Consider the following 13255-nt stretch of genomic DNA (forward strand, 5'->3'; position numbering starts at 1 on the left):
TCAAAGGAAGAGGAGGGATTGATGTGGGGTGCTCTGTTCGGCAGCAGGGATTAGCACATCGGTTTAAGAACCAACGTGTGAGTTTAGCAAAAGGAACCCATGAGCGATAGTTCCGAAACTTTCCGTTTCGGCTTCAGGGGGAGAACAGCCTCGTTTCTCCTCCGGAACTTCACACGGGGACACAAATGAACGCTTCTCCCTTCTGCCTCGATGACTGTGCCTCGCAAGAAGCCTCGATCGCCGAGGTTCGCTGCTTCGGAGCTGTTCCAGCCAGAACCGCAGCGACCGACCGCGAGGTACGGGGGTTTTCGCTCGGTCCCCTCACCCAGGGATCCCCGAGACAACAGAGCGGCCGGGCAGCTCTGGCGAGAGCGGCTGACGCGGCGGGGACGTCGCCAGGGCAACGGCTCTGCATCCGCGCCCCCGCCGAGAAGAAGCCTCTGGGAGGGCAGCCTCGCGTCGCTGCCCACCACAGACGGAGAGGAGGAGTCGGGCTGTGAGGATCAGGCGGGCTGTTTCAGCGAGGAGAAACCGTAAGCCGCCCGTACGCGGGACTACACCGCAAGGAGGGTTGCGATCGCTGTCGGTGAGCGGTAAGTGCGGGGGCTCCCGTTAACGAGCCGGCAACGGGGCGAGGGCAGAGCCAGCAGTACCGGCAGCGGGGCGGGGCTGATCAGTCACACCCCATTAGGCTATCGAGTAGTGTTAGTGTGCCCCCAGATGGACCCCTGGGGGACAGCGCTGGTGACCGGCCTCCGCCGGGATGTGGAGCCACTGACAACAACCCTCTGGCTTCCACCATCCAGCCAATTCTCTATCCACTCGAGAGGCTGCTCCTCAAATCCATCTCTCTCCAATTAGAGATAAGGATATGGGGCGGGACCATGTCAAAGGCATCACACAAGCCCAGGTGCATGACATCAGTTGCCCCTCCTTGGACCACCAGTGCCGGCACTCCCAATGTAGAAGGCCACCAGATGGCTCAGGCACGATCTGCCCTTGGTGAAGCTGTGCTGGCTGTCTTGGATCGCGTCCTCATCTCGCATGTGTCTGAGCATCTCTTCCAGGAGCATCCACTCCAAGATCTCCTTGCGCTCAGAGCTCTGCCTGGCAACCATCTGCCTTCCTTTCCCCTGTTCTGGATTTCCCTTCCAGCTGTGTTCCCCGTGAAAAGGCAAATGGTTTCTCACTGTACAGCTGTTCCAGTCAAGCTTAATGTGGCCTTCAGACTGCCAGCTCAAATCTTTGTCTCAGTGCTGTCAGAGAGAGAATGTAAATGTTCCCCTTGTGGACAGCAGTGTTGGTTTGAAACTCCCTGCCTACAGTTACAAGCAAATCCACCTTTGCAGAGCTCCTGGCAATACAGTTCCCAGCTGCAGGCAGGAGTGCTCACAAGCCCTCTGGGGAAAGGAGAGGCCTTTCAGAAGCCCTCATGTTCCCTGTGCCCCTGCCTGCTCCTCGTCCCCACAGAGCTCCCCTGCGGTTCTCCCACGGAATTTCTGTTGCTGGGAGGGAGCTATGGGGATACGAGGGGACACATCAATTCTTCTGCACAGGAAGTGTGCACGGCCAGCAGAGATGGCTGCCGTCCTGGGAATCCGCTCTTGGAGAGCATGGGCCTACCGGGCCTTGGGAGCAGCTCTTGTTGCCACCCAAACTCCTCTCTCAAAGCACGGCTCCATCACATTAGTTGATGGCAACAGACACGACACCAGCAGAAAGACTGGAAATAAGGCCAATTTATTTTTTTGGGGAGTACTGCGTCCAGGGCTGGGGCCCCAGTACAAGAAAGACGCAGAGCTTTGGATCGAATCCAGAGGAGGGCCACTAAGATGATCAGAGGGCTGGAGCACCTCTCCTATTGAGAAAGGTGGAGGGAACTGGGCTTGCTTAGTTTGGTGAGGAGAAGGCTCCGGGGAGACCTCATTGTGGCCAATTCTTGAAGGGAGGATATAAAGTGGAGGGGGAACGGCCGTTGACGAGGCTGGATAGTGACAGGACAAGGGGGAATGGTTTTAAACTGTGGAAGGGGGGGCAGAATTTGGTTAGATGTTAGCAGTTCTTCCCGCGGAGGGTGGTGACGTGCTGGAACAGCTTGCCGAGAGGTGGGGGATGCCCCATCCCTGGAGGCGTTCAAGGCCAGGCTGGATATGGCTCTGGGCAGCCCGGTCTGGTGGTCGGCGACCCCGCACATAGCAGGTGGGTTGAAACTAGACGACCTTCAATGCCCTTTTCAACCTAGGCCATTCAATGAGTCTTTGATTCTAAGATCTTCCATTCACAGGTGGAAATCTGGACAGCTTCCCAGCCCCCTTGCCGAGAGCTCCACCGCGGTCACCACCGTTGGCTGCACCTTCCCCTCTGGAGCGACGCGAGCATCGAGCACTACGGAGGTGAAAAGAACAGCGCACGGAGCGTTACGGGCTGAGCGCAGGCAAGTAGTGCAGGCTGGGCTCCAGCCCGGCTCTCAGGATCTGCTGCCTATGGAGCTCACCAGGGGAGCTGCCGCTTCAGCTCCAGCTTCTGCCGGTTTCTTTCCGCTGTGCTGGCAAAAGCCTCTTGCTGATGGAGGTGCGGCTCCAACCTTTGGAGCACCTGAGCCACTCGTGGGGAAAGGAGGCTGCAGCAGGAGGAGAAAGTCATCCCTTGGGCTCTGCTGAGCCCCCCTGCCTCTCCCCTCACCCAGCCCAGCATCCCCATGCTGCCGCGTGTCCCCACCCTTGCACCCCGCCAGAGTTTTTGGCCGGGCCGTGCCTGTCCCCGAGCTGCAGGGTCACAGCTGCCCGAGTGCCTCAGGCAGCCAGCAGAGCCCGCACACACTTACTCAGCATGCAGTGCCAGCTTGGTCGCTGTTCCCATTTTACTTCCCGGCAGAGGATCCACATCCTTCCTCCACCTCCTCTCCACTTGCTGTCCCCTGGGCTGGGCTGGAGGATGCGGAGCACGCATGCTCTGCCTGGCCATCAGCTGCCAAAGAGGAGACGCTGTCAGCAAAGTGGCTGGGAGCACGGGGCTGTTTCTCAGAAGCCCTCTGTCAAGGGCCCTGCAGCTTGCCCCGGCAAGCAGGAGACTTGGCCCTGCCAGCCCACGGCTGCCCGCCGCCCTTCCCTTCTCCCTGCAGGGCTCTCCCTGCGAGGTGCCAAGCTCTCCTCCCCAGGAGGAGCAGGCCAGCCCCTGCCATGCTGCACGGCGCCTGTCCCACTCCCCACCCCTTCAGTCCTGCTGAGCTCGCAGCCTGGCTCTGAGGATGGTGGCTGTTGCCAGCAGGCTCGATCCCTGACAGTACCTGGGGTGGACGCTGGTCCGCCCCTATGCTCCAGCCTTCCCACGCCGCCCTTTCTGCCCGTGCTTGCTCTACTTGCTGCTGGTGCATGGGCCACGTGCGGTCTACTTCTTTCCACAATGCGGACACTTCCCGGAGCTCCTGCAGAGACACAGCAGCATACAGGATCAGCCTCAGCCCCTGGGACTTTCCTTCAGCTCCACGCTCCTGCTCCTCGCCTCTGGCAGCCGGTCAGCACTGTTTTGTCCCTGAAAGACCAGGGGCCCTAAAGGCAGGACGGGATCCGCAACTTGTAGCAAACGTGGCTCAGAGGTCGTATTCCACTCTCATGGCCCCTGCTCAAAATCAGAGTGCTGTGGCAGGTGGCAGGCCAGGAGGCGAGAAAAGATAGGGAAGGTGTGCAGCACCCTCCATCTACTGAAGAGGAGCTGAAGGAGCGGGTAGAAATGTGAAATGATGGCACCCCAAGGGCTGTGCTCCAGGTCACTGCACACACAGAGGCTTTTGCTTCCCTCCCTGTGGAAGCACTCAAGGCCAGGCTGGGTCAGGCTTAGAGCAACCTGGTCTAGAGACAGGTGTCCCTGCCTACAGCAGGGGATTGGAACTAGGTGGTCTGAGTGGCCCCTTCCAACCCAAACTTCTCTATGATTCTACCATTCTGTCATTTGTGCAGTCTCAAGCAGCACAGTCCCCGTAGCAAGGCAGGGCCGGTACCTGCAGCACCCTCTTAGACTCCTCTGTGGCAGGGGGTGCAGTGCTGGTCTGGGCAGGAGTAGATGCTTCCTTCTGTCCCGCTTTCTTTGTCCCGCGGGAGCTGCCTGCACATGGCGGGAGCGCGCTGCAAACAGACACAAGAGGAGTCTGCAGGAGCCCAGGGCACCTCGGTCTCCCCCCGTGCTCCCACAGCCGTAAAGATGGGCTCCGGTGCAGTGCGGAGAGACCCCTGAAGGGAGAAGAGCTTCTGCCATCACTGGGGATCAGCATTCAGCTCCCCCAGGGATCGGGGGCCAGGGTGGAACATGAAGCTGGTGTGTCTGCCTCGAGCAATTGTGCTGCGTGCTTGCCATCCCTGGAGAGAACGGCTCACACTGGGACACGTGTGTCAGGAGCCTCTCTGGGTGCTGAGAGCTGGCAGCTCCAAAGGGGAGGCTACTCCTACACGAGCACACGCATCTCCTTCTTCTTTTCGCCCAAGGCTCTCACCTGGCAGAAGGCTCCTTCGCCACGTCTTTCTGCCTTGAGCTTGGCTTGCGCTGCAGCAGCATGGAGGGGGGAAGTGTCTTCCGCCTCTGCAGCAGCCTGCCGGCAGAGCCCCCTGAAACCAAGACAGAAAGAAGTTCTTCAGAGCAGCCCCACGGACACAGCACGTGAACCTGGATCCGGTCACCCGGCACGGGACAGGGCCCACCTCCCTACAGCTGGGACCCGTTCCCTCACCTCTACTCATCTTCCGCTCTACTGCAGCTTTCTTTTCCGCGGCAACCTCTGCTCTGCTCTTTTCCACAGTGAGCTGAAACCTGGAAACAAAGAGTGACAACCCTTGAAGAAGGATGACCTCCTACCCATGCAGCTGTTGGCGGTATTTATCTATGTGCTATGCAAAGCGTGGCATCCTTTTCCTTCCTGGCCATGCCAAACCAGCACACGTAGCCCAAATTCCTCTGCACGTGCAGTCCATTCTCTCTGATGAGAATCGGGACAGCTTGGGCACCAGTAACACAACCATGATTCCCAGGAGCCAGACTTTCCAGGATTTCTACCCGACTGGATGCCGAGCACGGAGACCCAGCAGGGCACGTCTCAGAGGAGGAGGTGGGAAATAAGCCTGTCTCCTGGCCAGCTAAGTGCTGCAGAGGAAATGCGCTCACCTCGGGAACACCCGGATCCCATGGGCGGTGGTCTCTGGCCCGAAGTCAGCAGAATCTTCTGTCCAAAATCTCTGCAAAGGGACACAGACCTGCTGGAGGCTTGCCAAGGCCATTTTTTCATGGCTCTTCTTGACAGGAAGCAAGCCTGGCTCCCATGCCAAGAGAAAGCTGCTCTCCACCAAAGCCTCTTCCGTGAACATCAGAGCTTTGTTCTGCTCTGAAGGAGCAGGATGGCCAAATAGAGAGGCTGTGCAAGAGCACTGCCAGGCTTTCTGCAGGGGCAGAGATCCAGGAAATCTCTTTGCCAGTGGAGAAAGCCGTGGGGACAAGCATTGGACTGGCCTGCCACATCCAGGCTGGCCAGCAGTGATCTGATGGCGCACCCTCAAAACCTCCTCAACTTACAGTGCGGAACAGAGAAAGGATGGTGGCATTGCTTTCCAGCGTTGCAATGCAGCTGCAGAAGAACCTCATGAGGAGGAAGTCGTCTTGGCACGTCATAACGCCGATGTTCTTAAAGACAAATGAGACGGGCTCCCTGTTCCTCAGGAGGTGACAGTATAAGAGCACGCTCTCTCGCACGCAGCGCAGCACCACGTTCAGCGGGACGCCGGAGGCTCGCGAAAGCTGCCGGTAGTTGAGCGACTCAATCTTGACATCGTCTGCAAGGAGAAGGCACAGCCTCACTGCCACAGCAAGCCACATTCCCATGCAACATGATCGTGACCAAATCCCATAGAAAAGGTCATTCGGAGAAACAGCTCTTGAGCTGTGGTTCCTTCGGGACGAACTCACGCTGTACCCCGAGCTTTGCAGACAATTCTCTGCTGCTCCCGGCCATTTCCAGAGAGCAGGGATAACACACCCAGCCAGACGTGGGACAGGAAGGGGAAGGTGGCTGCTGCCTTCTCACCAGGGATGATGTCGTTGGGAGACTGGAGGTCCTGCAGCCACAGCACCCCGATGTCCAGCTGGAAGACAGGCCTTAGCACCGAAACTGCCTCTACTTTGCTGTGGAATTGCTCTCGGACCCCAGCAAAGACCCCGAGCCCCGGAACCAGGACTCCCTGCACGGGGAAAAGACAGAAAGGCTGACGAGTGTGTACTTTAGGGGCGGCAAAAGCCACAAACATCAAGAGCATGGGGTCACTGCTCTCCGCCCTCCCCACTCCTGATGGACAGCAGGGTGAGATGGGGCTCTCCGGAAAGCTTTGGAAAAATCTGTGATCCCTGCAAGACAGTCACCTTCGCATAGTATTTCCCAACATCCTTTGGCTAGAGAAGAGCCCGGGCATTTACAGCACAGGGCTTAAGCCTGGGACTTATTCCCAAGGACATCCTTGGCATAGGGCCAGAAAAAATCCCCCACCCATTTCTCCCTTGGCTCTCCCCGTTCTGATCACAGGGCAGAGCAAAGCCCCTGCGTGTGCCGAACGTTTGCTCAGAGCAGCTCTGGCCTTGGGTTTCCCTCCCAGTTGGCCAACAGGCTGCTCTGGGCACCCGGCTTGGGCTCAGCGTGCTGCTCAGTGTGGTGCTCAGGGAGGGACGGCTCTGTGAGGCCCACACTCTTGGCGGGACTGAACCTCTCTCCAGGGCGAGGGCCACCAGCATACCAGCCCACCTTGTCCAGCTTCATCTGTTCCAGGATGTAATCAGACACGGCATCCCAGACCGCCACAATCTCTGCAAAGGAAAGAAAAGACATGTCATGCTCCAGGACAGCCTCTTCACAACTGCTTGGCAAGCTCCTCACACAGACAGTGATCGATACAGGCACACGCACACACCCCAGAAAAGCACCGCCATGGCTAGCGGAGCTGGGCTTTGCTCTGATTTCAGCCTTATTCAGGGCCCCGAGGGGAAATGGGGACATAGGAAGCCTGTGGGACACAGGATGCCTTTCCTCCCAGAGCTGGAACCTACGGAAACACCTGTAGGTGTGTTCTCCCAGGGAAACCTGGTCTTGGACTGCCCTATCACAGGGGACTGAGCATGCCTAAAGGAACCTGGGGGCTCTGAGCAGCTCTACTATTGGGACCTGGCTGCCACGTGGTCCCCAGAAGAGCTGGACCCTTGGGCAGGGCTCTTGCAGCAGCCCCCAGCCATGCCCAGCCAAGCACAGAGAGCAGGAGCTGAGGCTTTGGACAGCTAACAGCCCCGTGCGATGCCTTGGGAAGGGAGTCCGGAAAGCCTTACCTTTGGTAGAGAGTTCCAGCAGCGTTGGGAACGTGTAGACCAGCTCCGAGCTGAGGCTCACAGTCCAGCAGCCTTCCATGTCGCTGGCGACAGCCCTCAGCTCAGAACTAAGGATGCCCTCCACCAACAAGGCTCCTCAACCAACCAACAATTCTCCGCAAAGTGCCCCTGCTCCTCCACGTGTCAACAAAGGTCACCCAGTGCAGCCTTGCTGCCCCTGAGCCGACTCCTGACCGCAGAAGGACAGAGCCCCTGAGCAGTGCTGCAGCAGCGCCCAGGCCTTGCAGGGAAGTGCTGGCACTGATGCTGCCCTGTGGAAGATCTCCTTGTGATGCAGCGCATCGCACTGTGACATCAGCCCGGGTCACCTGGAGCTCTGTTGGGTCACTGGCATGGAGAGGAGATCTCCTCTTCCAGGAGGAGTTCCAGTTAACTTACTGAATTCTGTTATGAAAGAACGCAAGCCTAACTTTAATGGCTTAGTAAGAGAAGTTGTTTCACGTCTGCTTAATAAACAAAAACCTGTGCGTTCACAGGCACACACACACCTCACGAGGTTGAAATATCATTATTGACAGTCACCGTGGTTTACTCGGCAAATGGCACGAGAACTTGCCACGTGTCATACAGGCTGAAGCTGGTGAGCTGCTGGCGACGCACAACGATGATGACACTGCATCACGGCTGTGCCACGCTGATGTCACATGTGGTCTCCTCTGGTGGTGGCACAGAGTTCACCACCGTGTGTGTCCCCGTCCTCGTGGCAGACAATGATGGGCACCAAAGGGCTCCAGTGTCACTGAGTCCGGCTGTAGGCAGGCCTGGAGGGGTGACAAAGGACAGCAAGAGGCTCAGAGACAGCACGGTGACAACGCGGGGCCACCAGTGCCTACCTCTGTGTGGTGATCACAGCACAGGGAATAATGTCATCCAAGGGATGGTGACACACGAGTGATGGCGACACCGGATGACGGTAACAACAGTGACAGCCAGGGATGGGGACACTGCATCACGGCTGTTCCACATCGAGGTCACCCTGTGTCACGGTGTTACCTGAAGACAGTGACACTCGATGACACCCAATGGCATCCAGTGAAGGTGATACCCAACGATGGTGACACCACCAACCCCATGTCACACCCCACGTGTCCCCCAACTGCCCCCAGCCCCCCTCCCTGTACCCCTCCTCGTCACCTCTTCAATGAGGATGGCACCGCGCTGCAGTTGTGCCACCATGGCAGGGGGGACAGCTTGGGACAGTCATGGACAGCCAGGGTGACAGCGACACCAGGCTCCAGGAGCTGTAGGACGCTGATGGGGCTCTCGAGGTAGACGGGTTGGTACGGCCCCAGATTCCATGGTTACAGTGACAGTGTGGACTTCGGGACAGGCGGTTGTCCCGGTGCTGGCATCCGGTGCTGGGATCGGGGGGGGGGGGGGGCAGACAGGTGGACCCTGGGGGTCAAAACGGGGGAGGCACAGAGGGGAGGGGTGGGCACCTTCGGCCCACGGAGCCGAGCGCGTTCCACCGCCGCCTCCTCCTCTCCCTCCCTCCCTCCGCCGCTCGGGCGCGTAGCGCTTCCCCACGCCGCTCTTCCTTCCCTCCACCCCCTGCCGCTCCTCCCTTTTCTCCCCCCGGCCCCCTCCGGGCCCCGTCCTCCCTCCCCACCGGCTCCGCTCCCTCCCCCGGCTCCCGGGGGTCTAGCCGAGCTGCCCTCCCCCTTCACCGCCCCTACCCGGCACCGCGCCCCTCTCCCCGGGCCGTGCCGGGGATTACGCGCAAATCGCCTCGGCCTTAACCCTGTTTGCGGCCGCTCGGGCTGTCGGGGAGCTCCCGGGGGTGTGCGGACGGCCCTTCTCCGTTGCCCCGGACCGGACCGGACCGGACCGGACCGGCGACCCCCGGCCCTCATCGAGCGACCTTCGAGCTCGGCGCCCCCTAGACTCGCAGGAGGGGCCCGAGGGGGTGAGAGCATAAAGGGCAGCCCTACTGAGCAGCCCCTTGCCCCCGCTGTGGCATCTGGGCTCAGCAGCTGGTCCCGCGTATAGGGCGAGCACTGCGATGTAGTCCTTCGAGGCATGGGTCGGGACGCGATCCGTGGCTGGGACGTGGGCTGGGACATGGGCCCTGCGTTAAATGCAGAGCAGAGATGGACACCGTGTGCATCCGTTCATGGGGGCACCACGCCTTAAGGAGCAGCACATTTCTCTGCCCTCCACCAAGCCTTTTATTGACACACTGAGTGTTTACTTGGAGGCTTCTCAGTTTACGAGTTACCAGCATACCCTTGAACCAGCATACCAGCCAACGTCTCATGGCTCTTCAAGTGGAGCTCATGTCTCCTACAAACTCAACCCTTTCACTGATTGTTTTTTTCCTCTTGCTGTACAACAGCAGGGTATGTGAAAGAGCAGAATTTCAGAGGAGATAGGAAACAAAGCTCCATCACCACGTGAAGCCACGCTGTTCTCTTCTCCAGCATTTCTGTGTTGCTTTCGTTCCAGCCTGCCCTTTTGAGTTCACAGCTGCCAGGTTTGATCACAGAAAGTAATCACTGGGTTGTCTACTTGGTAAGTGCAAACATCAGGAAAGCAGTTGGAATTCACAAGAATAGAAGAAAGGAAATTGCATTGCTAATATTTAAAGATATAGTCATTTTCTTTGTGGTTTTAGGCTTTCATACAGAGCATTGGGATACTGCAAACTGAGGGTAGTTTGCAAGAAGTAGCAATTTTTGCCTCTCCTGCCCTCCCTCTCAGTAAAAAGGTGAAGTACCTTCTGTATTTTATTAAGCCTACTAAGTTAAAGTGGTGCACCACTAACTCAAGCCCAAAGAAGTGCTGCAGTGGTATAGCTCATCGGGAGACTGAAACTGCTGCAGCTCTTCCAGCAATAGAAAAAAAGAACTATTTTTGTTGACCGTGAGTTTATGAGTGGTCTGTTGTTGAATTGCTTTTGTTGAAGGGTTGTAACCTCAGAAGGGAGCAAGCCAGATGACTGACAGCAGGTTACTTTTTTGATGATGGTGAGAAATTGCATGTGGTTGTCCGAGGATGTTTGGTCTCCCTCCCTTTACCCCCAGGTGAAAGATACTGCTAAGGAATACCATCCTACAAAAGCCTGTAGACTAAGAATTGGTGTCAGAGTCATATTAGCTCCCCTACTTACCACGTGATGCACTGGATAATCACACGACTGCTGTTCTGTATCCTTTGACATCATCCAGCCTCTGTAGCCATGGCCATGCTTTGTGGCAGAAGTGGTCTGCTATTAAATATTTGTCATCCTTGCACCCTGCTGAACCACAAAAGCCAAAAACAAGAAACAAGACTCTTATTTAAGCTACTTCTTCAGCTCCAGCCCTATACATATTCTACTACCTTAAAGTTCAAACTGGTTCTTGGTGTCCCTTTTGCCCCATTTTTTATTTCATATGCCTTAAATCTTACAGCTGTGACTAGATAGATAGACAATTTTGTTCACCTCATTTCATCCCCTGGAGTTCAAAACTTAGTTTCCATTAGTGGAAAGCTAGTATAGGCCCCTGAAGACTACAACAACCTACTTAAGCTTAAGGTATGTTTCAAGGTCGTGTTGGATAAGGAGGAAAGAAATCAGCTCCTACTAGCTAATGAAAACTGCAATGTCATTTCAGATCAGGCCTGCCAGTTTGGGCTCCAAGATGCCAAATTTGTTTTTTCACTTCTTTTTGTTCAGGGGATAGATTCAAACCTGCTGACAAGCCTGCCCTTAGTGATTTCCCCTCATGTGAGCTTTGCTCACCCTATCTGAGAGCCCCATTTTACAGAGACCAAGGTCTGTGCACTGCTTGACAGAACTAACTGAAAATCACAGGCCAAGTACTCCTCTAAAAACATGTAATTCTGTCAAAGCAGACATGGAATTTGAGGACAGGTGTCAAAACCACAGGATTATTTATTTATTTCTTTGTTTGTTTGTTTATTTTTAGGGGCATGCTGCTGTGTTTGCAGAGGGGCAAGAGAACTGAAGGCAAGGGAACTTAAGTTGAGGAGTGCTTAAGTAGTGCTGCCCACTAAAATAAACCATGGCACCTGTCCCCTGAAGGAAGGGGGTGGTGGTCTGGGAGGAAACCTTCCAGAGGTCTACGGTTGAACCAGATGATATTCATGGCCTTTTCCTACCTTAACGATTCTGTGAGTCCATAATTCAGAGAGCAATCTTCACAGCTGGCCTGGGAGCAGGAAGTGAGCATATAGCTAGTCTGCCAAACTGCATCAAAACATCTCCAGCACAGCCTGGGGGTTTGTTTCATTTCATCCTATTTTTTTGATTTTGTTCCAAGTTGTGTTTTGTGTGTTGTTTTTATTTTCTTTTCCTTCAAGTTTTTCCACTTAGTCTAGACGTTTGGGTTTGAATTTCTCAGTAGTCTGCTGTATACGCTGCGTTCAAAGATGTCTCATATCCTTCTGTCTCTTCTGTTCCCTGCCCTTAATGACTCAGTGAGAACTGGATCAACAGAGTGAATGCTTCATTATTGACTTTTTTTTTTTTTTTAAACATGAAACGCATTGAAAATAGTAACACATGCCTGCCTTCTCTAAGCAAAATATTTTGGCTGTGTTGGACACGCTGAAACATACAGATTTTGAATTCAATGCAAATGTTTTGTTTAGACATTGACAACAAAACCCCCATCTCTTGAAGTACTTCCATTCTTCATGGAAAACAAACAAACAAACAAACAAAACAACAAAAAAGCCTTTCCATTGAAGAACTTGCCATTTTCTTTCCCTAAATTGAGGCAGGAAGACCTTAAAACAATGATTTTCTTAATATTTTTTTTTTCCAGCATGTACCATATAAAGAATATATGCTAATGTTCATCAACTGATGCTAGCATCAAATTTCCTTCTTTTCTTGGCACATAATACGCACGCCTACTTTGAGTAAATTCTTCAAGGAAATGTTGCTCATTCTCCTCATAGTAGATATGCCAGTTGGATTCTTTTCTGTTAAGTAATTTTGGATGACATCCAAAGGTAAGGTTTGATCAACGGGGTAACTGGGTAGTTCCTGCCAGACAGATAGGTGGTAACAACCCACAGGAAATGGATTACAAGCAGAGAAAAAAGCACTTAGTTTTCAACCCTTCAGAGAGAGCCAAAGTAACACAATGGGTTAAGGAACACATTTAAAACTAAAGGTATGTTTTATTATTGGCCAAATCCTGATACCTGTCTTGAAGCCCGCTCCTTTCTCTTTGTGAGGGCATTCAGACAAAATGCTGTAGAAGTTCTGGATTTCTCCCACTTCACAGTGTCTGTTGCTTGGGAATATTTCGTGCAAGGACCGAATTGAGAAAGCAGGATAGGAAGTTGTTAGCAATAGAAGTCACTCGCTCAGTGAGGAGAAACGTGCCATGAGTGCCATGGGCTGCACTCAGTGAGGAAGTGAGCCAGCTGCAGGGAGATGCTGCCCTCGAGAGCAGGGCAGCCGGAGATTGCCTCTTCTGGGCCTGCTCACGGGTGAGAGGAGTTAAAGGAGCGCCAGGACAGCAACGTGGGGATGTGCGACCGCAAGGATGTGCGAATGTCCCCAGCAAAGGAAGCAAAGGGACGGAGCAGAGAGCGACGCTTCATTAGCGTGACAAAACACAGCCCCCATCCTCCCCTCTCTCCCACGGGTGCAGATGTGCCACGAGAACGAGCTGTGAAACTGCCCACGGCCTGGCAGCCGGCTCGGGGCGTGCTCGCTGTGGGAATCGCTGCCCGGCACCTGAGGCTGTGCCGAAGCGGCCAGAGCCTGGCTGGAAGCCATCCGGGCAGCACCGCGGCGGCAGGAGGTGCAGCAAGGCCGTCCTGCGGCCAGCTCCGGGCTGCGGGCACTCGGCATCCCCTGCTCTCCCAGGAGCGACTCCCAGGAGCC

The 13255-nt window shown here is 55.3% G+C and overlaps 1 protein-coding gene across 8 annotated transcripts; it reads right to left on the reverse strand.

Annotated features, from left to right (window-relative positions):
* Positions 1 to 1476: 1476 nt before the first annotated feature.
* On the reverse strand, positions 1477 to 11606 carry LOC149915003 (uncharacterized). 8 transcript variants are annotated; one of them, XM_090124536.1, is made up of 16 exons: positions 11512 to 11606; positions 10517 to 10645; positions 8542 to 8765; positions 7896 to 8400; positions 7348 to 7812; positions 6773 to 6834; positions 6065 to 6218; positions 5557 to 5813; positions 5152 to 5222; positions 4721 to 4800; positions 4487 to 4598; positions 3998 to 4121; positions 3287 to 3424; positions 2825 to 2967; positions 2495 to 2620; positions 1477 to 2385 (listed from the first exon to the last, which is right to left on the reverse strand). In XM_090124536.1, exons 5-16 carry the CDS (start codon positions 7424 to 7426, stop codon positions 2265 to 2267), a joined length of 1467 nt encoding a protein of 488 aa, XP_089980662.1. In that variant the 5' UTR covers positions 7427 to 7812; positions 7896 to 8400; positions 8542 to 8765; positions 10517 to 10645; positions 11512 to 11606; the 3' UTR covers positions 1477 to 2264. The 8 variants fall into 8 exon arrangements, with proteins under 8 accessions (XP_089980662.1, XP_089980663.1, XP_089980666.1 ...); XM_090124537.1 differs by having other exon boundaries at positions 10517 to 10642; positions 11512 to 11598; XM_090124540.1 differs by having other exon boundaries at positions 7348 to 7791; positions 10517 to 11602.
* Between the last annotated feature and the right edge of the window lie 1649 nt (positions 11607 to 13255).

The sequence above is a fragment of the Phasianus colchicus genome, chromosome 25, assembly GCF_987193195.1.
Source record: "Phasianus colchicus chromosome 25, bPhaCol1.hap1.1, whole genome shotgun sequence".
In the NCBI taxonomy this organism is placed as follows: Eukaryota; Metazoa; Chordata; class Aves; order Galliformes; family Phasianidae; genus Phasianus; species Phasianus colchicus.

What these genes read in the sequence shown, in the direction of transcription:
- LOC149915003 (XM_090124536.1), bottom strand. Translation starts at nt 7,426, where the DNA reads ATGGAAGGCTGCTGGACTGTGAGCCTCAGCTCGGAGCTGGTCTACACG. An exon ending in AGAGCGGAAGATGAGTAGAG is followed by an intron (nt 4,599 to 4,720) that starts GTGAGGGAACGG and finishes TCTTGGTTTCAG; the next exon opens with GGGGCTCTGCCGGCAGGCTG. An exon ending in AAGCTGGCACTGCATGCTGA is followed by an intron (nt 2,621 to 2,824) that starts GTAAGTGTGTGC and finishes CTCCTGCTGCAG; the next exon opens with CCTCCTTTCCCCACGAGTGG.